This window comes from Danio aesculapii, chromosome 4 (genome assembly GCF_903798145.1).
Source record: "Danio aesculapii chromosome 4, fDanAes4.1, whole genome shotgun sequence".
Taxonomy (NCBI): Eukaryota; Metazoa; Chordata; class Actinopteri; order Cypriniformes; family Danionidae; genus Danio; species Danio aesculapii.
The window spans coordinates 32,115,050-32,140,103 of NC_079438.1; the positions used below are offsets into that span (position 1 = coordinate 32,115,050).

General features: G+C 37.2%; 1 protein-coding gene across 1 annotated transcript in view; it reads right to left on the minus strand.

Annotated features, from left to right (window-relative positions):
- slc6a1l (solute carrier family 6 member 1, like) overlaps positions 1-25,054 on the minus strand; it is a 70,066-nt gene that overhangs the window by 34,331 nt on the left and 10,681 nt on the right. Inside the window, exons 2-6 of the mRNA XM_056455456.1 lie at positions 23,365-23,496; positions 8,517-8,617; positions 6,478-6,587; positions 3,378-3,510; positions 1,143-1,277 (exon numbers count right to left, since the gene is read on the minus strand). Coding sequence (XP_056311431.1) covers positions 1,143-1,277; positions 3,378-3,510; positions 6,478-6,587; positions 8,517-8,617; positions 23,365-23,496 — 611 coding nt within the window. The remainder of the gene's footprint in view (positions 1-1,142; positions 1,278-3,377; positions 3,511-6,477; positions 6,588-8,516; positions 8,618-23,364; positions 23,497-25,054) is intronic.

Sequence of the window (25,054 nt, forward strand, 5' to 3'; positions counted from 1 at the left end):
CGAATCAATGATTCAAATCTTCAAGATCCGGTTCATTGAAATGAGCTAATAAACCCTGATCGATTTTACAATGTAGGTTGATCCCCTACAATAGTCACCTAAGTAATATTTAAAGGATTATACTTTGTACTTCAATGTCGGGACAAATCCACACACCGCCAGTAGATGGTGCCACTAACTCGTTTAGTTCTCTTGTGTCCACAGAATATAATTTTCCTTTAATTTAGTAGACTCTTTTTTTTTCACATGATAAATAAACTACTAGTCAGTCAATAACTCAAACTATAAAAAGATTAAGTCCAGTTGAATTAAGTAGCCAAATATACTTAACATTCCACTCTGAAAACAAATATCATACATTGCTAAGAAAAGTTTATCACTTTCCCTTCCGTCGGCTTAGTCCCAGCTTTTTAATAGTTTTAATTAATTATAAAATATATTTTTAGAAATTGGTAATATCTAAACTCATGAAACTTTCAGGTATTACATTTCAGGGGCTAGGCTGTAGCACTGAATAATTAAAGACATATAGATAGATGACTTGCAGAGGATAATAACAAATGTGCATCCTGGCTTTATTTATAATGTACATAGAGCGCATGGTCGTGACATCCAAATGTGAGAGTGGAAAAAAAGTGCACAGCCACGTAATTCACTTATACTGCATGTCATTGGACTGTGGGGGAAATCAGAGCACTTGGAGGAAACCCACGTGAACATGGGGAGAACATGCAGGTTTCACACAGAAATGCCTACTGACCCAGCTGGGACTCAAATCAGCAAACTTCTTGCTGTGAGGCGAAAATGCTAACCACTGAGCCTCCTTGCCGCTCTAATTAAATAATTTTAAAATTATCAAATTTATGTAGTAACATTTCATTTGACTATAAATGTTGGTCAGTACATTGGCATCATGCTTTAAACATATTTCAAAAACTAAAACAGAATAATAAAATTACATACAATTTTCTTAACATATAAATGTTCTTTTTTTCTTCAACAGTGCAATGTCAGTTGCACTGAAAAGATATTTCTCAACTTTCAAACATGCTGTGTGAATGTACTTGAATGATGTTAATATGTTGTCAAATACATAATTTTACAATTTAATATGTATAACATTTTAAAATGTTTAACTTTACCTCAGATTTCAGAAGCTTGTTGAAATTTGGAGTGATATAAAAGAGAACTCCATCTATTGCTCCAGGAAGAGTGACTCCACGAAAAAACAGAATAAACAGCATGAAGTAGGGATATGTGGCAGAGAAATAGACCACCTGAGAAGAACAAAAGACAAACAAAGAAAAAAAGAGTAACTCATTTAAAATGAAAAAGGTGCTGTATATAAATTTGACTTATCAAAACATAAAAACACCATAATATGTTTGCAGATATTTAAGAAACATGCTAGGTAAACATACTTGTTTATCTGAAAAACAATGCAGAAGTAATTTATTTTGCTTTGAAAATGTGCTTTCCGTGCGGGAATGTCTGTGTTCGTTTTGTTCCCATTAGCTCACCCACTTTACCCAATTATATTTCAGTACCCTTTGGGTTGCCTTTGTGAAAAACTGCATATTTGATTCTTTCAGTTAGGAAGGCTCTCAAAGTATGTGTCCAGTGTATGTCTGCTACCAACAATGTGACCTTCGGTGGACAGGAACAGCCTCTGAAATGAGACGCTGATTCAGAGTTCCCCATGAGGTGGTTATTAATTAGCACATAATATTATTATTACGCTATGTGACGATATTTGTAGTGATAAGCAATTTGGCTGTTTGCACCAGACGCAAATTTAAATACAGCCATTCAGAAGCACAGAATATACACACACTGTCCTCCAACAAATTGGTAAGGTTTATAATCTAATTAATACATATTAAATCTCTTTAATATTATGAAATATACATGACAAATCACTGATATTTGTTGGCTTCCACTGAGTCACATTGTTTTTAGTAGCATGGCAATACATGTCATGTATAATGGCATTTAAATTCACATTATTAGCATTTAACACTGAATAAAGCACACGAGGCATACCTGAGGTGATCATTGTTATAGTTTTCTGTTGTTCTGCTGCAAGAAATAATTTTCTAAAATATAAATTTCAGGTGTTTGTTATGACAAAAACTACTTTTAATATGGAAAATATTTCTTCTATTACATGCTGTTGCTTTTATTTAGAACACAATTAAAGCATAAAAATCATTACTCTGCCACCACAACCCTCCAAATTAGGAAAGGAGTTGCGTCAATCCTACCATATGAAAGAAACATCCCCATCCCAGGGTGAAGTCAATTGCTGTAAATGGACTGTGAAATGTCTAAGACTGACCACCTAGAGAGCATATGCTTTCCACTGGATTGTGGATGCAATTGCCTTTGCGTATCAACCTTAAGACTAGCTGTACACCTGAGAGTGAGAGCACACTCTACAAGCAATGTTGCCTCCTCCTGGACGTTAGTGCTCCTCAGACATATGTAGAGCAGTGAGCTGGGCAACACAATTTTTCAAGATGTTTACAAAAATTTTTAGTCTTTGAGTCGAGCCAGTTTCCTCCCAGTTGTTGGGTAACACTGGCAAATCGGGAGGGAAAAAGCTTGCTGCGCTATGCTCCCTAAACCAGAGATGCATGCACATATATTGTGTAAACCATTGTACAGTGATAAGTAAAGGTATTCTTCATTTACTTGTGTTACGATTATCATTATCATTTCATTATAGAGCACTCCAGTTATCTGTATCCTATCTGTTATTCACATGGACCACAACTACCATCAATACCGCTATAACTGTAAACAATCTGGACTGACTAACTCACACATGGCTGAATATCATTTATACTTATGATACTCTCTTTATTAACTCCATTTTTATGCGTATCTATTGCTGAGTCTTGTTACTGTTTATGCGCTTTTCTAAGCATTTACCTGTTTGTCTGTCAGCGTTTCATCCCTGGACTGTTATCCTGTTTTTGATCATATTCCGCCTGCCCTAACCATAGCCTGTTATCTGGATTACTCTTTGGATTTTCTCAGTTGTTCTCTGAGCTCCTGGTTACCCTTGCCTGTTCGACCATCCCATTTTATAATAAAGCTGCATTTGGAACTACCTCTATTGTCAGCACATCCCATTATAACAAGTTGCCATGTGTTTCTATTGGAAATGTCTGTGTTGATAAACACTCTTCAAAACTATGTAATGCTTAATGTTGCTGTTACTGTGTAAGTATCTGGCCATATGTGACTAATTGACAAAGCTGCATAGTTACTTATATTCAACAGGATGTCTAAAGGGGACCATCACAATAAACAGTAATTTTGTAAAGTGGGGAACAATAAAAGGTTGGAAGTACAAAAGTTGGCATGCATACCTTTCCTGTCCACTCCACTCCTTTCCAGATTGAGAAATAGACAAGAATCCAAGACAATGCCAAAGTTCCAACCAATGGCCAACGCAATTCACCTGGTTCTTCCAAACCATTTGTTAACTGGTGCATGTTCCTCCTGTAAAGATGAATGTGGTAGTTAAAAGTCATAGTTCACCCAAAATTTTAAATTTATTGATCATTTAGTCTTCCTCAAGTGGTTCCAAACTTTTAGGAGTTTCTTGGCTTGTGTTGAACACACAAAAAAATTGTGTGTCTATCTATCTATCTATCTATCTATCTATCTATCTATCTATCTATCTATCTATCTATCTATCTATATATATATATATATATATATATATATATATATTTATATATATATGTATTCATAATAAACTACAACTCCCAGAACTCTTTTCACCCATCAACTCCTGCTGCAACATCTGACAAAAACTCGGACACAGACACAGCTGTAGCTCATCGTCACTGATTACATGGACAAGATTTACCACTCACTTTCATGAATACTTGACTTAGTCTTGATTCTCCCATGAACTTTACGAAGTGTTTTTCCCTGTTTGTTTTGATCCAAGTCTAGCTGACCGTTTTGATTCTTTTCCGCCTAGCCTTTCACCTATTTTTGAACTTTGACAGCACGACTACCCTTGATAAACTGCATGTGGATCTGCGTGTCTGTTATCCAGCATCTACTTCATAACAATATATACAGTTGAGGTCTGAATTATTAGCCCCCCTGAATTATTATCCCCCGTTCATTTTTTCCCCAATTTTTGTTTAATGAAGAGAATATTTTTTCAACACATTTCTAAACATAATAATTTTAATAAACCATTTCTAATAGCTGATTTATTTTATCTTTGCCATGATGACACTAAATAATATTTGACTAGATTTTTTCAAGACACTTACAGCTTAATGTGACAATTAAGAGCTTAACTAGGTTAATTAGGTTAACTATAGGCAGGTTAGGATAATTAGGCAAGTTATTGTTATTGTTATTGGTTTGTTCTGTAGACAATCGAAAAAAAATATAGCTTAAATGGGGCTAATAATATTGACCTTAAAATGGATTAAATGAAATTAAAAACTGCTTTTATCCTAGTCGAATGAGAACAAATAAGACTGTCTCCAGAAGAAAAAATATTATCAGACATACTGTGAAAATTTCCTTGCTCTATTAAACATAATTTGTGAAATATAAAAAAAAATATTTAAAAAATCAAAGGGAGGCTAATAATTCTGACTTCAACTGTATATATTTATTTCCATTAATCTTCAGATTTTTTTCTTTTGTGGTCAGTACAACTTTATAATTAATGCAAAAATTATAACAATATTAATAGACATTATTAAACACCTTATAACTACAGCTACAAATGCTGTATTCTTGACACAGCCATAATGTGTATAGTGATTGTATTTTTATACTTTATTAATGATTTAAATTGTTATTCCAAATACAACAAAATGTTATAAAACATAATAATTTTACACTTTAACAATTTAAAACTTTTCAGTGTTGCTCATCCATGTTTAAACTGTACAGAAATTTTATTTTAGATAAGATTGTTCGTATTTATTGTTTAAATTCATACAGTTTAATTTGTGTATCTTGAAATTATTATTTTTGGTTTGTCATTCTTTTTTCTGTTTAGAAAATAACTGAGCCTTTAATTGTCATTTATAAGGGATTTGCAAAGAATAAATACTTCTCACTTTAAATTAAGTAAGAAAAATGCTTGAAGTTGTGTTAATAAAGCATTTATTAACATCCTATTTAACTTTTACTGTATGCCTAATAATAAGATGTATAAATGTATTAATTTGAATACTAGTGTTACCAATGTTTGTAATGTTTAAATGACTAAATACCTAATAAATTACTTTACAGTTTAAAAAACACTGAATAACATGAGTGTCAAAACACATGTCAGAACACATTTAAAAAAAACCCACACTGAGCTGAGCTAAACTGAACTGAACTTAAACACTACAAACTGAACTACACTGTTCCAGTTTACTATGACCTTTTATGTGAAGCTGCTTTGACACAATCTACATGGTAAAAGCGCTATACAAATAAAGGTGAATTGAATTGAAAATACTTGGGCATGCAAACATACATATAGCACTATACAACAATAGTTACTATTTTTACATTAATGTGAGTAGTAGATATAGGGTTGAGGTAGGAATAGACATCAATAAAACACAATGTAATGGATAATTTAAGAAATAATCTAAATCATTATTGTTACTTTCCAGATGGAGCAGTATCCCTTCTAGCAATAACCTTATAACTCTTGACATAAAAGATAACGAGTCTTAAGTAACTGAAATCTTTGAAGGTTTGCTGAAGCATTCAAAACACTGAAAAAACTAAATAATCAAGTTTAGATAACCAGGTTGACCCCTGGTTGATTTGATATTATATATATATATATATATATATATATATATATATATATATATATATATATATATATATATATATATATCACATCTTTGAGAGTCACATGTAGGGTTCTGGAAATGGAAACGGGTGCTGGAAATCTGTGACGATGCTTAAATTTTAATTTAAAAAAAAAAAAAATTGCTACTAATGCTTAGCTTCTTAGACTCTTCACACCTGAAACTTGTCTATAGCACTTGTTCACTGCTGCTCTTATAGTTGTGTAAATTGCTTCCTTGTCCTCATTTGTAAGTCGCTTTGGATAAAAGAGTCTGCTAAATGACTAAATGTAAATGACTAAAATGTAAATGTAATAAAACAGCAACATTGTTACAAATTAACAATTTACCAATATGATAAAACTTGAGAAAACTGTGTTTAAATCAGTAATGCCCACAATCAAGCAATTAAATTAGAAATACAAATCCAATTCCAACTGAAAGAAAACAAAAATATTCAACATACTTTGTTTTTTTACTAGAGCATCACAAATGTAACTGAGTGTGAAAAGCACTGAAAAAATATTTTAAAAAATGGCAATAATTGTCCACATTTTGTGAGGAAAGTTTAAAATCAGATAAAATCAAATCTTAAAGGCCTGATCACAACATAAGTGTTAAGGTGACTTACTCCCAGAACTCAGTGACAGCACTGGACAGGTTGGTGGTGTCCAGCAGGCTGTAGTTGGAAAAGCAGCGATCAGTGTTCCAAGGGTTATCACAGGTTTGCCATGGCAATTCCTAAAGAGAATTTTAATAAGTGATTTAGACTACCTTATTGTTGTAATTATCTGAACAAGCATTAATCCTATAACTTGATAAAGTAGAGAAGGGATACAGCTGTGGATACTGTTGGGAGACATTATTAGAAGACATGGGATCATTTTTCTGCTATGCAGACGATACTCAATTATATATTTCAACTAAACCTGACGAGATGTCAGAACTATCTAAGCTAACTGAGTGTATTAAAGGTGTTAAAGACTGGATGACCAACAATTTTCTTCTCTTAAACTCAGACAAAACAGAATTATTACTTATTGGGCCTAAATCCTGTACACAGCAGATCTCACACCTCGACCTGCAATTGGAGGGATACAAATTTAGCGTTAGCTCTACTATAAAATATCTGGGTGTCATATTAGACAGCAATTTAACTTTTGAAAAATCATATATCCCATGTCACAAAAACTGCTTTCTTTCATCTGAGAAATATCGCTATCGTCTATCGCTATGAAGTATGCTATCCATTGGAGAAAAGCTAGTCCATGCGTTTATGACTTCTAGGCTGGACTACTGTAATCTCAAGGTTTTTTTCTTCACTTCGCCAATTAGTGAAGTTTTTTTTCCCTCTCCGCTGTCACCACTGGCTTGCATGGTTTGGGATCTGTAGGGCTGCGCATCGTTGGATTTGCTCTTCAGTGTTTGGACTCTCAGTAGTGATTTTTAAACCACACTGAGCTGAGCTAAACTGAACTGAACTTAAACACTACAAACTGAACTACACTGTTCCAGTTTACTATGACCTTTTATGTGAAGCTGCTTTGACACAATCTACATAGTAAAAGCGCTATACAAATAAAGGTGAATTGAATTGAAAATACTTGGGCATGCAAACATACATATAGCACTATACAACAATAGTTACTATTTTTACATTAATGTGAGTAGTAGATATAGGGTTGAGGTAGGAATAGACATCAATAAAACACAATGTAATGGATAATTTAAGAAATAATCTAAATCATTATTGTTACTTTCCAGATGGAGCTGTATCCCTTCTAGCAATAACCTTATAACTCTTGACATAAAAGATAACGAGTCTTAAGTAACTGAAATCTTTGAAGGTTTGCTGAAGCATTCAAAACACTGAAAAAACTAAATAATCAAGTTTAGATAACCAGGTTGACCCCTGGTTGATTTGTTATTATATATATATATATATATATATATATATATATATATATATATATATATATATATATATATATCACATCTTTGAGAGTCACATGTAGGGTTCTGGAAATGGAAACGGGTGCTGGAAATCTGTGACGATGCTTAAATTTTAATTTATTTTAATCTAAAGGTAGATTTTAGATAAAGAGCTTGAAAATGTCATTGTTTTACTTTCATAATAATTTATTCTAAAAAGTTACCTATTATAATAAAATGTGAAAAATCTTTTAGCTTTTGCATAAAATGAAACCTCCCCTGGAGTTTGTGCATGTGTCTGTAGCATGATCCATGTAGGGAGCACAATCACTGGTCATTTTCGTAGGAGAGGAGCTGCGCATTCTGGTCACATAAAACAAACATTATGTTCATGCTGATAACTCACCAAGTGGCTTTCCCTGTACTTTATCGACAACAATACTTTTTTATACATGTCTTATGTTGTTACGAATTAAATCATGTTTGAAAAACATTTACATTTATTTTTTTTACCAAAATCCCCCTTGTCTCACATTGAAGGTACATCTTGGTACCTAACGTGTACATATTTGTAACTAAAATGTAAACTAAATGTTTTCACAATCACAATGTTAAATTGAGACCATTAGTGTTAACATAACTTTTTTCAACCCTCTTTTTAATCCACTCTCTTCCTCCAATTTTATTGTCATACAAACTAGGAACCAAATTAAAGAATGTAAAGGATGCAACACTCACTGCTTTGAAAGAGCTGAAGAAGTAGTAGAGTGCCCAGGCAATGATAATGATGTAATAAATGTTGAGCCAGAAGGACAGAACCACAGCAGCCAGACCCACACCTGATATAAGAGGAGTTCAAGAGGGAAACATGTGGGATGGATGACTGTTACAAGCTAAACATATTTGCACAACATATCTCAGAGCTAGTCCAACAAGGATAATATGATTGTAGCATGTGTACTGGAATTATGCAATAAAACAGCAGTGTGTACTGGAAATGATATATACAATATTCAATTACATAATAGCTGGGTAAATATATAAAGGTCAATTTGCTGGTTCCATAACCTTCAGTTCACACAAATAGGCATTGCTGGGTTAATCTGCTAACAATTGTAACAGATTGTAACCCCAAATTTCCCCCCTTGATAAGAACTTACACCCAACGTAGAGTTACCATGGAAACCAACTTGATAGGCAAGCCCCAAAGCCGTTCATACTTACACGTGAACAGATCTAAACCTTTTTAAAATAGCTATTTCCACATTCTCGAATGTATGGAATGTTTTTATGTGTGTGTATGTTCATGTTCTTTGTGACCTAGGTAGAATGCTATGTCTATGCTAAATAGAGTTTATTGATGATTTACTGGTGGTATACCAATCTTCTTGGTATTAAAACCCTTAAAAGTATTCCTAAACGACTTACACTCAAACAACATTACAGAAGTGTTTGGTCATAATAGAGCTAATATGGTTTACAGAGCAACTGTATGCATTGTATTTTCGTACTTGTCATGCATGTTGAGATTATAAAATCTTTAACATTACTCTTTAAGTACTAATCAACAAGCATATGTAAATCTCCAGACACGAACAAATTGGCTAACTCAGCCCCTGAGTTAATGACATCAGCAATCCTATTTAAGGAAGGAATTTCACACCCTCTTACTCTTCTTGAACCCTCTCTCCCAACTCCTCTTCACTCCTCATCCTGTACTGGCTTTTCACTCGGTCACCAGCCAAAATGTGACCTAAGACCTTAGGTCTTACCCAAGCTGAGGCCAGGCTTCGGCCTTCTAACTCTTCAGAGATTTTCAGCATCAAGCCTAGTCTCTATTCTGGACAATTTCAACTCATAGCCTCGCTGGAATGCTGATCAAACAATCAGAATGGAGGAGAACCAGCAACGGCTCATCAGAAAACTTCCAAGCCAGCACACACTACGTAAGCCACAGACAAAAGAACTATGCGAGTTGGATTTAGTTATCAGATATGCTAGTTTATCATGTCCTTTGTAAAACAAGGTGATTCAGTTTTCTTTGATGATATGTTTTGGGTTATTGACATTGAATTGCAACTCTCTCTCTTTTCATGGGGCCTTCCCGGCCCTGTCCTCTTTGTCAACAGGTATACCTTTTTGTTACCATTATTAAACGTTTGAGTCCACGCATATCACTTGTTAATTCAACTCAAAGATAAAGCAACAAGTTGTACTAATCCGTTAATCTAGTACGATTAATTATTTTTCCAGACCAGGAATTATTGATCTTTCAGTTAATAGACAAATAAATTGTAGGCTCCAATGGACAAGCAGTTCAATTTAATGTAATTTAAGTTTGGCTACCATTAATAATAAAGTCAACCCAAATAGTCATAATAAAATAATAATTGATTCATTTTCTTTTCGGCTTAGTCCCTTTATAAATCTGGGGTCGCCACAGTGGAATGAATCGCCAACTTATCCAGCACGTTTTTTGCAGCAGATGCCCTTCCAGCCGCAACTCATCTCTGGGAAACATCCACAGACTCATTCACACTCGTCCACTATGAACAATTTAGCCTACCTAATTCACTTGTACCACATGTCTTTGGACTGTGGGGGAAAACGGAGCACCCAGAGGAAACCCACGGGAACGCAGGGAGAACATGCAAACTCCACACAGAAACGCCAACTGGGCAACAGCACTACCTACTGCGCCACCCCAAAATAATAACTTGTTATTATTAATTATCAATAATGATAATTTCATGAGCTTAATTCACTACACAATGGTTGGTCAGCAGTTGCTATTTACTTTAACCTCAGTAAAATTGTTTTAAATCCATTGCTTATTGAAAGAATGTAATTTTGTTTTCTTTTATTTGGTCTTTTTTTCTTGTTTCTCTGTAAAATTATTTGGTTTGCTGTCAAGACTATTGTTTTTGTTTATTCGTTTGTTTGCTGTTTATATTCATACTGGTTATTGGCCTTAAGAATTGATTTTATTTTTATTTTTTTCATGAACAAAATTTTCAGATTCTAATTGATATTTTGTGTTGTTGTTGTTTTTTTTTTGTTTTTTTTTGGTCTACATTAGAATTGTGATCTGTGTAGAAAACTGCTAACTTTTTTTGTTGTAGGAGTCAGGGCTTTAAGGCAGGCAATTATTTGTCCCCAGAGATGGGAAGAGATGGAATACTTTGCTACTGTACTTAAGTAGATTTTTCTTGTATTAGTACTTTATTCCACTGTTTATTTTTCTGACTACATTTTACTTCTTACTTTTTTTAAACAAATATGTACTTTCTATTCCTTACACTTTTTAAATCAGGCTCATTACTTTCATTTTAATATATTTTATGGCGCAATCTATATTATTTCTTGTCATAGCGCAATTTGAATGGCTTTTTCATTCAGTCAATCTTTTTTTTTGTCATCACTGCACTGCAGTGCGTGGCTTTTTCAACCTTTGATCACACGCCGGAAGTGGGCTTGTTAATTAAGCTTACTATGGGGATGGCAAGAATGGCGAACATGGATGAGACAAAGGGAATCAGCGATGTAAACATGACTGGTGTCCTGTTTATTCTGGGTAATAAAATGCGTTTTGATCGATCAGATCACAGGTAAACAAGAGACACATTCCTGTTCAAATCTGGCATTTAAATGGGGTCTTTTGTCCACTTCAGACCATGCTGTAGCTATTTGCCTCAATCTGTGTAAGACAATAATATGATTAAGTCGTTTAGTTGCTTTTTGAATGTTCCTTTTATGATTCCGTTTTACATGTTATAGCCCATAATTCGATTAACGGCATTGCGTCACCACGCTATCCACGTTTCCTCTGGAGTTTCATGTAATTTCGGGTGTTTCATTTTTAATTTGTCAGATTATTGGTGTCCATGTAAATGTACTAAATGACTATTGTGTAATAAATACTGTATGTGCTTCAGTGAACTGAATTTATGCATTTATTTCAGTTAGCCTACATGTCATTGGATAATCAAACTTATTTAAGTTATCAGTGTTTCAAGGGAAAATTAGCTGATTCTGTCCTATACCTTAACCTCTTATTTTAACAGACGGCTCTTACACATTTTCCACAATCCAATTGAAGCACTTTCCAGTCGCATTTTAAACTGCTGCAGCACTTTACAGCTGTGGTAAATTACATTTTTGCATGCACATACTTTTTATCTAATTATATAAGACACTATTTATTATAATATTCTATAGTATAGCATAGCACAATATATAGTATAGTATTCTACGCAAAATATTTTAATGCTATGTTTGTCCAAAACCCATCATTATCAATGAAATGCTGTCTCTCTTAAATTTTGCCTATTCACATCTTAGATGTCATATTTAACCTTAAATTTATTTGTATTTTAATGATCAGATTTTTTTACAAATGCTGAATATTAAAGTATAACATTATTATTTTTTTATTAGAGGCTACATTAAACTGAAACCAAAATGTCCAATGGGTGGCGCCAAATCTCTATCTTTGTCACTGAATTGTTAATTCAGATTCGTTCAAAATATTTGGAAAAATACATTAGTATATAAGCTAAATAATTACATTTTTAATCAGTTTCACTTTATCCAAAATCTAAGCACTTTTCAAACCTTAACATTAAATTCAAGCAGCATTTCTGAAACACGTTAGCAACCTGCAGACGTAATTCTAGAGGATAACCTATTTCATATATATATATATATATATATATATACAGTTTAAGTGAAACATCCCTTCATGTTAAATAAAAACATAATGTACAAAACGCATAGATCTACCTTTTTTTGTAATTTACATTTAAATGAAAGGAAATTGTAAAAATGTAATTAATTTAATCAGATTTGTATTAATCTAAATGAAAGTTATTATTATTATTATTATTATTATTATTATTATTATTATTATTATTATTACTATGTCTTCATTATTATCTAACAAGCTGTAGCCTGTTTTAGAAATTAGTCTATTTTGCCCTACATCAAGCAAAGAGCATCAAAATGGAACACAAACTGACAGCATAAACACAACGAGCCTGAGGCGCATAAACAGCAAGCAAAACTTTTTTTAAAAGACACAGTGGCATTTAGCGCGAACTGCATGAGCCCACCTGCAAGAGTGAAGACTGTGCCTGTCACTGCATAATCAAGTACAATTATTAGGTCTTATAGTCTGCTATTGTTTATTTCTTGTTAAAAGAATTGACTGCTATAACATTTTCTATTTAGGCAAGGGTAATGAGGCAAGTCATTGTATAACAGTGGTTTGATCTATAGATTATAGAAAACAAATATTGCTTAAGGGGGCTAATAATATTGACCTAAATTTTATTTATTTTTTAAACATGATTTTGTTGTATAGCCATTTATTTAAATATAATGACTTGCCTAATTACCCTTGCCTAATTAACCCAGTTAAGCCTTTAAATTGCACTTTAAGCTGAATACTAGTATCTTAAAAAAAATCTAGTAAAATATGTACTGTCATCATGGCAAAGATAAAAGAAATCAAGTATTAGAATTAGTTATTAGTATTATGTTTAGAATGTGTTGAATTTTTTTTTTCTGTTAAACAGTAATATTTTACTGTTAAATGATAATATTTTTTCTTTAGTAGAAAGTCTTATTTGTTTTATTTTGGCTTTTTTAATTTTTTAAAAAGCATTTTAAGGTCAAAATTATTAGCCCCTTTAAGCTATATATTTTTTTCGATTGTCTACAGAACAAACCATCGTTATACAATAACTCGCCTAATTATCCTATCCCGCCTAGTTAACCTAATTAAACCTTTAAATGTCAGTTTAACCGGTATAGAAGTGTTTTAAAAAATATCTAGTAAAATATTATTTACTGTCATCATGGCAAAGATAAAATAAATCTATTTTTATAGCTCATTGTTATTAGAAATTAGTTTATAAAACTATGGTTAAAAAAAAAAAAAAATGATATATATATATATATATATATATATATATATATATATATATATATATATATATATATATATATATATATATGTCACCGACTCGGTTCCAGCCATTCCCTTCACTGACCAGCAGAGGTCACTATCACCGGCTTCCTAAAGACTCCATCACCCAGAATTCCTCGTATCTAGCACTGATCACCCTGCACCTGATCCTCATCCACACTCACACATATTAGCAGCTCTCCCTTGCCTCTCATTGTGAAGTCTTCTTTTGCACTGCATACATTTCTGAGCATTATTGCTTGCCTTCTGATTGTTCTCTCGTTGCCAGCCCGGACTGTTTGTTGACCCTGTCTTGCCACCTGCCCAGACCTTTGCCTGCTATTTGACTTTGATTCTCTGCTGTCAGCCCCAACCTCAGCCTGTACCCTGATGCCGAACATTATCTGCCCGTCTTCGACCTCGTCTGTACTTCGTATGCACTTGAGTATTACAGTTTTTGGCAAAACTCTGTTGTTTATCAGTTGTTTAATAAACGTACTGCATATGAATCCCTCTCTGTCAGAGCATTCATTACAATATATATATATATATATATATATATATATATATATATATATATATATATATATTGGAAGCTAGATTATATGTAATCTACGCAATCTACTCAGAAGAATCTTTTGAAAGAGTGCTGAAAATATCAAGGAATATTAATTTCTACTTATAAGAAGCTTGTAAATGTCACACCCTCGGCTCGTTCCTGCTCACCCAATCACCGCTCTCCAATCCCGCGAACCATCACCGGCCTTCTAATCATCTGCACCTGTTCCCCATCATCACTGATACTATAAAGACCCACCTCATTCATTCACTCTTTGGCCAGTATTGAAATCGGATGGTTGTCCTCACCTTCATTCCTTCGCTTCTCCTCTTCTTTCATGGATGTTCCTTATGTGCCTTCGGATCCTTTACACTGATCAAGGGAAGTGATTACTCTCATATGGTGTTTACTAGAAGATCTTCCATTAACCTGATGAACTGTGTGTCTGTACACTCATCTGCTGATGTTCCCAGGTATTAACTATATGTGAGATCGCTAACATCAGATGTTTACACTACAAACTGTTGATAGAAGATCGCTAACAGCATTGACACCACTCTCCTGCTTCCTCACTTTAATTAAGTGACTTGTTTTGAATAAAACAGATAAAAGATAACCATCCTTGTCTTCCTTTATCTACCAGCGTGACAGAGTACGCAATATGGAAGCTAATGCTCACCAATTTCCTAACGAAATTTCGAAAGCTGCTTTCATGATATCCCTGCTTTCAGGTCAAACTCAACAGTGGGCAGATGTTTTATGGAATGCCAGCAGTCCGGTGATGGCCACCTCACAAACGTTCATAAGTCACTTCAAAGAGGTATTTGCAGTCCCACTCACTTCCCTTTCAGTACATGATGAACTGATTAATCTTCGCTAAGGAAACCTCACCATCCATGAGTAAAAGCTGCAGTTTGGATCACTAGCTGCCAGTAGTGGGTGGAATCATGTGGCCCTCTTAGCGGCTTATTGTAAGTGACTAAAGCCTCAAATTTGAAAACAAATGGTTATTTATGACGATAATGCCAATTTAGAAACCTTCAAGAAATCTATCAGCGTATCACAACATTTATCTGCTTGTCCTTCCTCATCTGTTAACCCAGTGTTACCTCCCAGTGTTCCATCACCAGCGCCGGAAACCGAAGAGCCAATGATTGCAGATGCATACCGTCTGGAATCCTCCGAACGTCAATGGCGAATTCGTAACTAGCTCTGCTTGTACTGTGGAGAATCCTCTCACCATATCTCAGCCTGCCCAGTTCGTCTGCCTCGCCTAATGGTGAGTAAAGTTATGCTTACACCCTCTGTATCTCATAAACCACACATGCAAGCAGAATTAATTGTGTCTCCATACATGTGCTTGTGGATTCTGAAGCAGTTGGAAACTTTGTGTCTTCCAACTTCATCTCCAAACATCGTATTCCCTCTGTTTGAAATGAGATTCAGTAACCAAATTACCACCATTCAGAGCTCACCATTGGGCGATGGCAAGATATCCTGACGTACGAAATAAGTGATTCTTCTCTCTCCCCTTCTTACTCATTCACCCTCATGCCAACGTTGATGTCAATCTGGGGCAGACCATGTCTTAACATCAACCCCACATCAACTATGATACAGACGAGATCCTTGTTTGGAGTACCGTTTGTGTCTCTCACGATCATCTTACTCCCCCTGCTGTTCACTCCAGGAAACACAATCCATTATCCATTCTTCTTCATGTCAAAGAAAGACGAAGAATTAAGGCCCTGCATTGATTATCGAGTGCTGAACTCTGCAACTGTAAATTTTGCTTACCCGTCGCCATTGGTTCCCGCTGCTCTGGAAGAGCTAAGAGAAGCATGCATCTTCAGCAAGCTCGATCTTCACAGTGCTTATAATTGGATCCGTATCCGAGAAGGGGACGAATGGAAAATGGAGACTTCCTCCATCATTTCACAATAGTTTATATCGATGACATCCTGATCTACTCCGATGTATTCTCACCTGGACCCTGAAGCGCATCACACTTTTGCCAAACTGAAGACTATATTCACCACGGCACCCATTCTCCGTCATCCAGACCCTTCACTACCTTTCACCATTGAAGTAGATGCAGCTGATGCCAGAGTAGGTGCCGTACTCTCCCAATGGTCTGGTGAACCCAAAGCCCTTCATCCGTTTGCGTACTACTACAGGAAATTAACATCAATTAAACAAAATTATGGTATTGGGGACTGCAAAGCTGTTGGCCACAAAGCTCGCACTTGAAGAATGGCGACATTGGCTTGAAGGGGCTCAATGTCCTTTCACTGTCGTCACAGACCATAAAAATCTCCAGTATCTTCGCCAAATGCCTCAATGCTCGTCAAGCTCGCTGGTCCGAGTTCTTTGCACGATTCCACTTTAATATCACCTATCAGCCTGGCCATAAGAATGTGAAAGCTGATGCTCTCTCTCGGATGTACTCACCTAATCCTAACCATGAATCTCCTAAACATATTCTACTACCTTCTGTCTTCGTTGCTCCCATTTTGTGGCAACTGGATGAGGATATCCGCTCAGCCACAATGGAGGATCCAGCTCCTTCTGAGTTCAGGCCCTTAAGGCCTTCTTTCTGTGCCCACTATGTATCGAATACCGCTCCTGGATAGTAGGCATACCTCCCTCGGCTCTGGACATCCTGGCAGCATGCGGACCCTCTCACTCCTCAAACAAAAGTATTGGTGGCCCAAAATGACCCATGATGTCACCCAGTACATTAAGGGTTGCTCGGTCTGTGCCATCACTACAACACCACGCCGCCTGCCTAAAGGTAAACTGTAGCCATTACCCATTCCCCGCCAACCCTGGACCTATTTAGGATTTGAATGTGCCACTGATCTGCCTCCATCACAACAGTATACCACCGTTCCTGTAGTAGTTGATCGATTTTCAAAGTCTTGTAAATCCCTCTGAAAGATCTCTCTACACCTCTGGAAACAGCCGAAACCCTTTTCCAACATGTCTTCCAAAATTATGGGCTTCCAGAGAATTTTTTATCGGACAGAGGACCCCAATTCATCTCCAGAGTCTGACAGGCGTTCTTCCATCACCTGGGTACTATCATCAGCCTTTCTTCTGGTTACCACCCGCAGACGAATGGACAGACTGAGTGTAAAATCCAAGAGATTTCCCGGTACCTCCGTTCATACAGAAGAAGCACTTTAGCATGGGGAGCAACACTGTGTAAGTACATTTAGACTTGTTTTCAGTTGCTGTGTATGGTTAGAGAACACTTAGACTTGTTTTCAGCTGGTTGTGTATGGTTGTAGGACATTTAAACTTGTTTTCAGCTATCTGTGTATGGTACTAGAAAGTTTACCCACCGTCAAGTTACCGACAAGTTAAGGGTGTTTTACTCTCGAGGCGTGTCCAGCTGAGCTCAATCAGCAAAGCGCTCAGGGGTGTATATAAGCAGCTAGTCTCACCGCGGCAGCGGTCGCGGCAGCCTCGTGTGAAGGCCGCCTCGTGTGAAGGCCGACGAGAGTAAAGACCATCGACTCTACCTGCGCGACTCCACCGAGCAAAGACACAGACAAAGCACTTGAGTACTTTTTACTTTATTATTTTACTTTATCTCTACACTCATTATTGTTTTCCTTGCACTTTTATTATGAGTTTACTCTTTCCTGTTGTTACTAACACTCGCAAAGCATGGGAGGTACGCTGCAGGCGCAATCCTCACAACCTTCGTTTAATACATGTATCTGCTATTTCACAACTCTCTCTCTCCGTGGGCCTCTGGAATAGTCAATCTGCTGTTAACAAGGCAGATTTTATTACCTCCATAGCCACTCATTCTGACTATAATCTCATGGCTATAACTGAGACCTGGTTGAGACCGGAGGACACTGCTACACGTGCAGCTCTTTCTACCAATTTCTCTCTTTCCCACACTCCTCATCAGACTGGGAGATGGGGTGGGACTGGACTACTGATTTCCACAGAATGGAAATTCACTCAGAGACCATCCCTGCCAAAAATCAGCTCCTTTGAATTCCATGCAGTCACCATTATCCACCCCTTCTACATAAATGTGGTTGTCATCTACAGCCCACCGGGTACATTAGGTCACTTCTTAGATGAACTGGATGTTCTTCTCTCATCTTTTTCTTATTATGACTCTCCCTTGTTGGTGCTAGGTGACTTCAACATTCACATTGAAAGACCTTAAGCGTGCTAACACGTGGATGACAGAGACAACGTTAGGATCCAAGTGCAGGTTTATTCGGTAGTCAGGCAAGCAAGGGTCAACACAGGTGCAAACAGATGAATAAAGGCAAATCCAGAATCGTAGTCACTATAACAGGCGAGAGGTCGGAAGGCAGGCAGTGAACATGGAAAAACAGACAAACTTGGCAAGGGTCAAAACACGGAGAAACAAGGCAAGGAAAACCCGTTGAATTGTCACTTTACAGGTAAACAAGAAACGGCAAGAAAGTGAGTGTGTGTGCTGCTAAAGTAATGTATGTGATTAGTCCAGAAGCAGCATCAGCTGTGGGAGTCCAATCAGTGGAGACTTGGAGCAGGTGTGTGTGAGTGGCATGACTGAATTTGTAGTTCATAAGATGTAGTCCATGTGAAAGTGAATTCTTACCAGCGACCTCTGGTGGTTAGAGATCGCTGGTAATCATGACAGAGCCCCCCCTCTAAGGAGTGGCTTCCAGACACTCCTAATACTGATCAGGCCAGAGGTGTAGCAGAGGCGGAACAGGGGGAGGGATGGAGGGCCAGGACCATGCAGCGGAGGTGTACCTGGAGTGTGGAGCTGCGGTGGGCCTGGGGCGTGGAGCTGCAGTATGTCTGGGGGCTTAGGTTCAGCAGGCATCGGCGGGTCATATGGACTTGATGGATCACACAGCTTTGGCAGCTCTGAAGTCCTGCGACCTTGGCAGCCATTTGTGGAAATCAGACTGCGGCTCTGACCTTTCGTGGGACTCAGGTAGCGGTTCGGGCCTTTCATGGCACTCAGGAGGTGGCTCAGGCCTTTTGTGGAACTCAGGTGACTGCTCTGGCCATTCGTGGGACTCAAGGGGATCTGGCGCCCACCATTCGGGAAGCTGATGCGGCGGTGGCGGCCATTCAGGAAGCTCAGGCGGCGGCCATTCATGAAGCTCAGGCGGTGGCCATTCAGGAAGCTCAGGCGGCGGCGGTGGCCATTCAGGAAGTGGCGGCGGTGGCCATTCAGGAAGTGGCCGCGGCCATTCAGGAAGCTCAGGCGGCGGCCATTCAGGAAGCTCAGGCGGCGGCCATTCATAAAGCTCAGGCGGCGGCCATTCATAAAGCTCAGGCGGTGGTGGCGGCCATTCAGGAAGCTCATGCGGCGGTAGCGGCCATTCAGGAAGCTCATGCGGCGGCCATTCAGGAAGCTCAGGTGGTGCCGGCGGCGGCAGCGGCTCTGGCAGCAGTGACGGCAGTGGCTGTGGCAGTTCTGGCGGCAGTGGCTCTGGCAGTACTGGCGGCAGTGGCTCTGGCAGTACTGGCGGCAGTGGCTCTGGCAGCAACTCTGGCAGTACTGGCGGCAGTGGATTTGGCGGCAGCAGTGGCTCTGGCAGCAATGGCTCTGGCAGCTCTGGCGGTGACTGAGGATCTAGCAGCTCTGGAGGTGACTGAGAATCTGGCAGGTCTGGAAGTGACTAAGGATCTGGCTGCTCTGGAGGATTTGGCAACTCTAGCAATGACTGAGGATCTGGCAGCTCTGGAGGATCTGGCAGGTCTGGAGGTGGAGATGGCAGCTCTGGCAACTCAGGTGGCGGTGGCCATTCTGGTGGCTCAGGTCATGGTGTTTCAAGAACTGGAACTGGAACTATGGCACGAACAAAGACCATCTTCTGAGCAAGTGACAGACTGGCGCTTACCATATTGTGAGCTGGAGAACTAGAAGCGGCCATCTTGTGAACTGGAGGACTGGAGGCGGCCATCTTGTGAGCTGGAGACAGGAGTATGGGTAATGCAAGCATATTGGTGCTAATGTGTTGGGCAGCAAGCCCCGTCGCCAGCGGGTCTTGCTGTCTATTGCCCCCCCAAAAACATTTAGGGGTCTCTTCCACCTCGCCCATGGTGAAGGGGGAACCAGTGGCTTGTAAAGCCACATCCAGGGCTTGTTGGAAAGATCCCCGAGAACCATAACGGATGAGGGTGGATTTTAGTGGTTCATTTAGTCCACGATAAAAGAAATCAATGAGTATACAGTACAGGAGGGTGGTGTCATTGGCTATGTCCAGAAAATAATTATTATGGTCCTCGAGGGAATTTGTACCTTGCCTTAATCTGACTAGACGTCCTGCTGAATCCATGTTTAGACGAGTCTTCTGTTACACATGGATGACAGAGACAACGATAGGATCCAAGTGCAGGTTTATTCGGTAGTCAGGCAAGCAAGGGTCAACACAGGTGCAAACAGATGAATAAAGGCAAATCCAGAATCATAGTCACTATAACAGGCGAGAGGTCGGAAGGCAGGCAGTGAACATGGACAAACAGACAAACTTGGCAAAGGTCAAAACACAGAGAAACAAGACTAAAGAAAACGCGTTGAATTGTCACTTTACAGGTAAACAAGACTCGGCAAGGAAGTGAGTGTGTGTGTGCTGCTAAAGTAGTGTGTGTGATTAGTCCAAAAGCAGCATCAGCTGTGGGAGTCCAATCAGTGGAGACTTGGAGCAGGTGTGTGTGTGTGTGTGGCATGACTGAATTTGTAGTTCCTAAGATGTAGTCCATGTGAAAGTGAGTTCTTACCAGCGACCTCTGGTGGTTAGAGATCGCTGGTAATCATGACAAAAACTTTTGCTTAACGCTTAAACTGAACTGTAAAAAATACTTTGAAAGCAAATTACACCTAAGAGAAATGACTTTAATGTTTGTTTTTCACTCTAAGTTTATATGTTGGAACATTCTAAATGAATAGGGCTTAGGATGGATAAATATGGATGAATAGAACACAGCAGAAACTATGCCTCTAACTTCAGCTCTCGAGGTGTAGTTGCAAGCGTACAAGTTTGCAACGTAATTTGCAAATGTTTGTAGGAACGATGGATTTGGGAAACGCCAAAATGAGTTTTTATGCTAGAATAGGCTAATAATAATCATAATAATAATACTAATAATAATAATAAAGTTTAAATAGAATATCAATAAGAAGTATATTAATACAAAATGATTGCATTTTGTAGTTCCTAGACACAAACATTTCAGAAGGCTGTAAGGCAAGATATAGGCCTACTATTCTCCAATTTTGTAACTGTTTTGTGTGATTCAAACTATTGTTATAAATTAAATAATTGGATGGTAATATTTATTTAAATTTACCAAATGATTGATTAATCAAGTGATTTTTTAATCTTTAAATAAAATATAGTTTAGAAGTAGAATATAACTAATTTATAAGATTTATAAGACTAAAAAAGGGTTCATTATTCAACTCGCCGACTAAATTAGCATTTTCATTTTCTAGAAATAAAATAAAATATAAAATATGTTCAATTTAATAAAAAAGTGTGTTAATTATAAAATACATTTTCTTCATTGACTATTGAATTGAATTTTCATTTGACCTAAGATTTAATCAATTTCCAGTTTTGGAAAATTCTTAATTTAATATTCTTAAATTAAATTCAGCCACTGGTTATTTTGCAAATAAATACATCATTATTATAGAATTATAACTTAGATCAGGGATGGCAACGTCGGTCTTGGAGGGCCAGTGTCCTGTGGAGTTTTGCTCCAAATCTAATTAAACCAACCTAAACAAGCTAATTAATCCATTCAAAATCATTAGAAAGCTACAGGCAAGTGTGTTTGATTAGGGCTGGAGCTAAATTCTGCAGGACAGTAGCCCTCTAGGACTGAAGTTGCCCTTCCCAGATTCACAGGCCTAGAATAGAGTTACAGTATTCAGTCCGTTAGGTTGCTCACTTTTGTCAAGGCCCGTCCAAAATACTGATGCCATCTATCTAAAATAAATATTTACAAGTATAAAGACAAGGAATCCATCGATGGTAAAAGTTACTTTGCACATACATATTTACTATCGGTTCAGAGTCACTTCTTCCGCTTAAACGATCCAGTGTGAATTAGTCTGGTCTTGTTTTGCTCATCATTGATTGGGTGAAAGTAGCTTACTGGCTGTAAAAATTAGCAGACGTGGCTCATTGTACTACAAGAAAATGCTGTTTACAACACGTTTTAGTGGGATCAAAACAGAGTTTTAAACGGTGTCCTTAAGGCGGTGTCCTGCGCATTTAACTAACACTAAAACGCTGTTAAGTACGTCATTTTTTTTAAAGGTTTACGTGCATTATTTGCTGTGTTTACTAAAAGCACAGTGTTTTTACTGTAGTATAAGCAGTGAATGGTCAGCCCAGGTTTACCTCAACACGGTTAATGTAATGGTACGGTCCCGGTGTGTGGGTAGTTGAAGATGAGCCTTGGCCTGTTTGTGTGTGCACTGGTGTCAGAGAGAATAAAGTTGTTCTTTGTGTAGCCCGCAGTGCGGGTATTAATGACAACAAAAAGGAAAAGCCACAACATTTACTGGTGTTTAAAACAGTATTAGCACCAATAAATGCGGTTAATCAATAGCGTAATTATGACCTCTTTGGCTTGCCATACCTGTGCACATGCGGGCACTAGTTTCCTAGCATGTAGGTCTGTTTTTTCCTCATGGTTCACTTCACCTCACACGTAAGCATTACCTGTGCACTCGGTTCTTTTTGGCATAGGTTTGCCATCAAACATGTAAACATGTAAAAGTGTTTGTGTACAAATTTGTGGGCAAATAAAGCTCATTCTAATTCTTTCTCTGATTAAAGCAAAATAGAACTACTATTCACCATTCACCAGTCAGAACTGCCAAAAAACTGCCACAAAAAAATTACATTGGACATCTGCCATTGGTTGAACAAGGAGGTTGTACAACATTAAACTAAAGCTATTGGTTTATTGTTATGTACAGTTTGCTTTTGATGGAGATGTAAAACTTACAGTAAAGCAATAGTAATAGATCTCCAAAATAACTTGTGTATTTGCATGTTTCTTACCTTTCATCATGGGTATTAATTTCCATACTCCCAGTCCTCCCACAGATGTGTACTGTCCTAATGCCGTCTCCAACAGAAATAGTGGGATCCCAGCAAACACCAGAGTAGTGAAGTATGGGATCAGAAAAGCTCCTAAAACACAAAGAAAGTCACATTTAAATTTCAGACATAAACTGTGTAGTTTATGTGGAAATCTAAAGTACATGCATTAGATGGATATTATTTTGCCAGCCCTGTTAAGAAAATCAGAAACCATTCACAGAAGTAAAAAATAATGGTTTCTGTAGTGGCACACCTTTCGTGCAAATCCTTTTGTACCACCTTTTGCAGCTTCTATTCCAACAACCAGTATTTAAAAAAACGCAAGTAAGACCGAATCTTCTTTTTAAAAAGGTTTACTGAAGAAATGCAAACAAAAAATACAAAGTTACAATAGAATCAATATAGCTCGGTCAAAAAACTGTGATGCTTCCAACATCTATAACTGCAATCTGACTTGAATGTTTGAACTAATGACCTCATGGTGTATTACTGTCAGAAGACAAAATACCAAAGTAAAGGTTTTAAATAGTATTAATTTTTAAATTATGCATTTTAGATAATACAATCACAATGAATTCTTATTTTATTTAAATATCAATTTTCATCGTGTGAAAATTTTTAACTAAATTAACCTTTTTAACTAAATTATTATCACAAATGAATTATGCATAACTGGCTCTTATAGTTTCTACTACATAAATAGTTAAAAACACTACAAATCATAACATAATTTCTTAAAGCCTTGGCATTTTCATGGTTTCTCTTGTGTTTTGGAACATTTTCATTCATACTTGATTGTTTTATTTATTTATTTTTTTAAGTAATAGCCAGTAGTAGGGAAACAAATGTATTGGCTAAATTAATATTTGAAAATACCATAAAAGACCACATTTCAAATGAATGGAAATGTGTGTCCTAATTTAAGCAGCAAGAATCAAATTTTTTTTGAGTGTAAATATTTGGATGAAATTTGATAAAAAGATTAAAACTCTAAATTAAAGATAATTGATTAATTTAACTTAAATTATTTAGGAGTGTTAAATTAAATATTAAGTAAATTTTACATGAAACTGACAAGTTAGCTGTACTTGATATAAGATTAGTAAAATGTACTTCTTTTACTCATGCAAATTGTTACAAGATATTTATCAAGTAAATATTTTAAGTCCCTTTTTAGTTTACTTGTTAAAATCATGTTAACCATCTGCATTCAAATCACGGTCTTCCGACGTGTTCCCTGGTGCTTACTTATCCCACTTCAAAAGAAGATTTAGGGATTTAGATATATTTTTCGAGAGCCGCAAAGCGTCTAGATAATTTCTAGGAATTTAAATACAACAGTACATTGGGAAAGCGCGCAGTCCCGATAGGGCGGACGCTGCGGAGGCTACCTGCTACCCAAGTGGGGAGATATGGTGGCAAAAGAGCAGCCACCGCGTCATGGAGAGCAGAGATGGCAGTCACGTAAAACCTTGAGTGTGGAGGTCGACAGCCTGCTTTCCAGCTTCTTTGAAGGAAAGAAAGCACAATGCTGATCCGGCAAGTACGGGGGTCTTCTCTGCGAGAGACACACCATTTAGTTAATAGACTCCACTTCAGGGCGTATGCGCGCCTCATCGAGGGGGCTCTAGCCTGAGTGATGGTATTA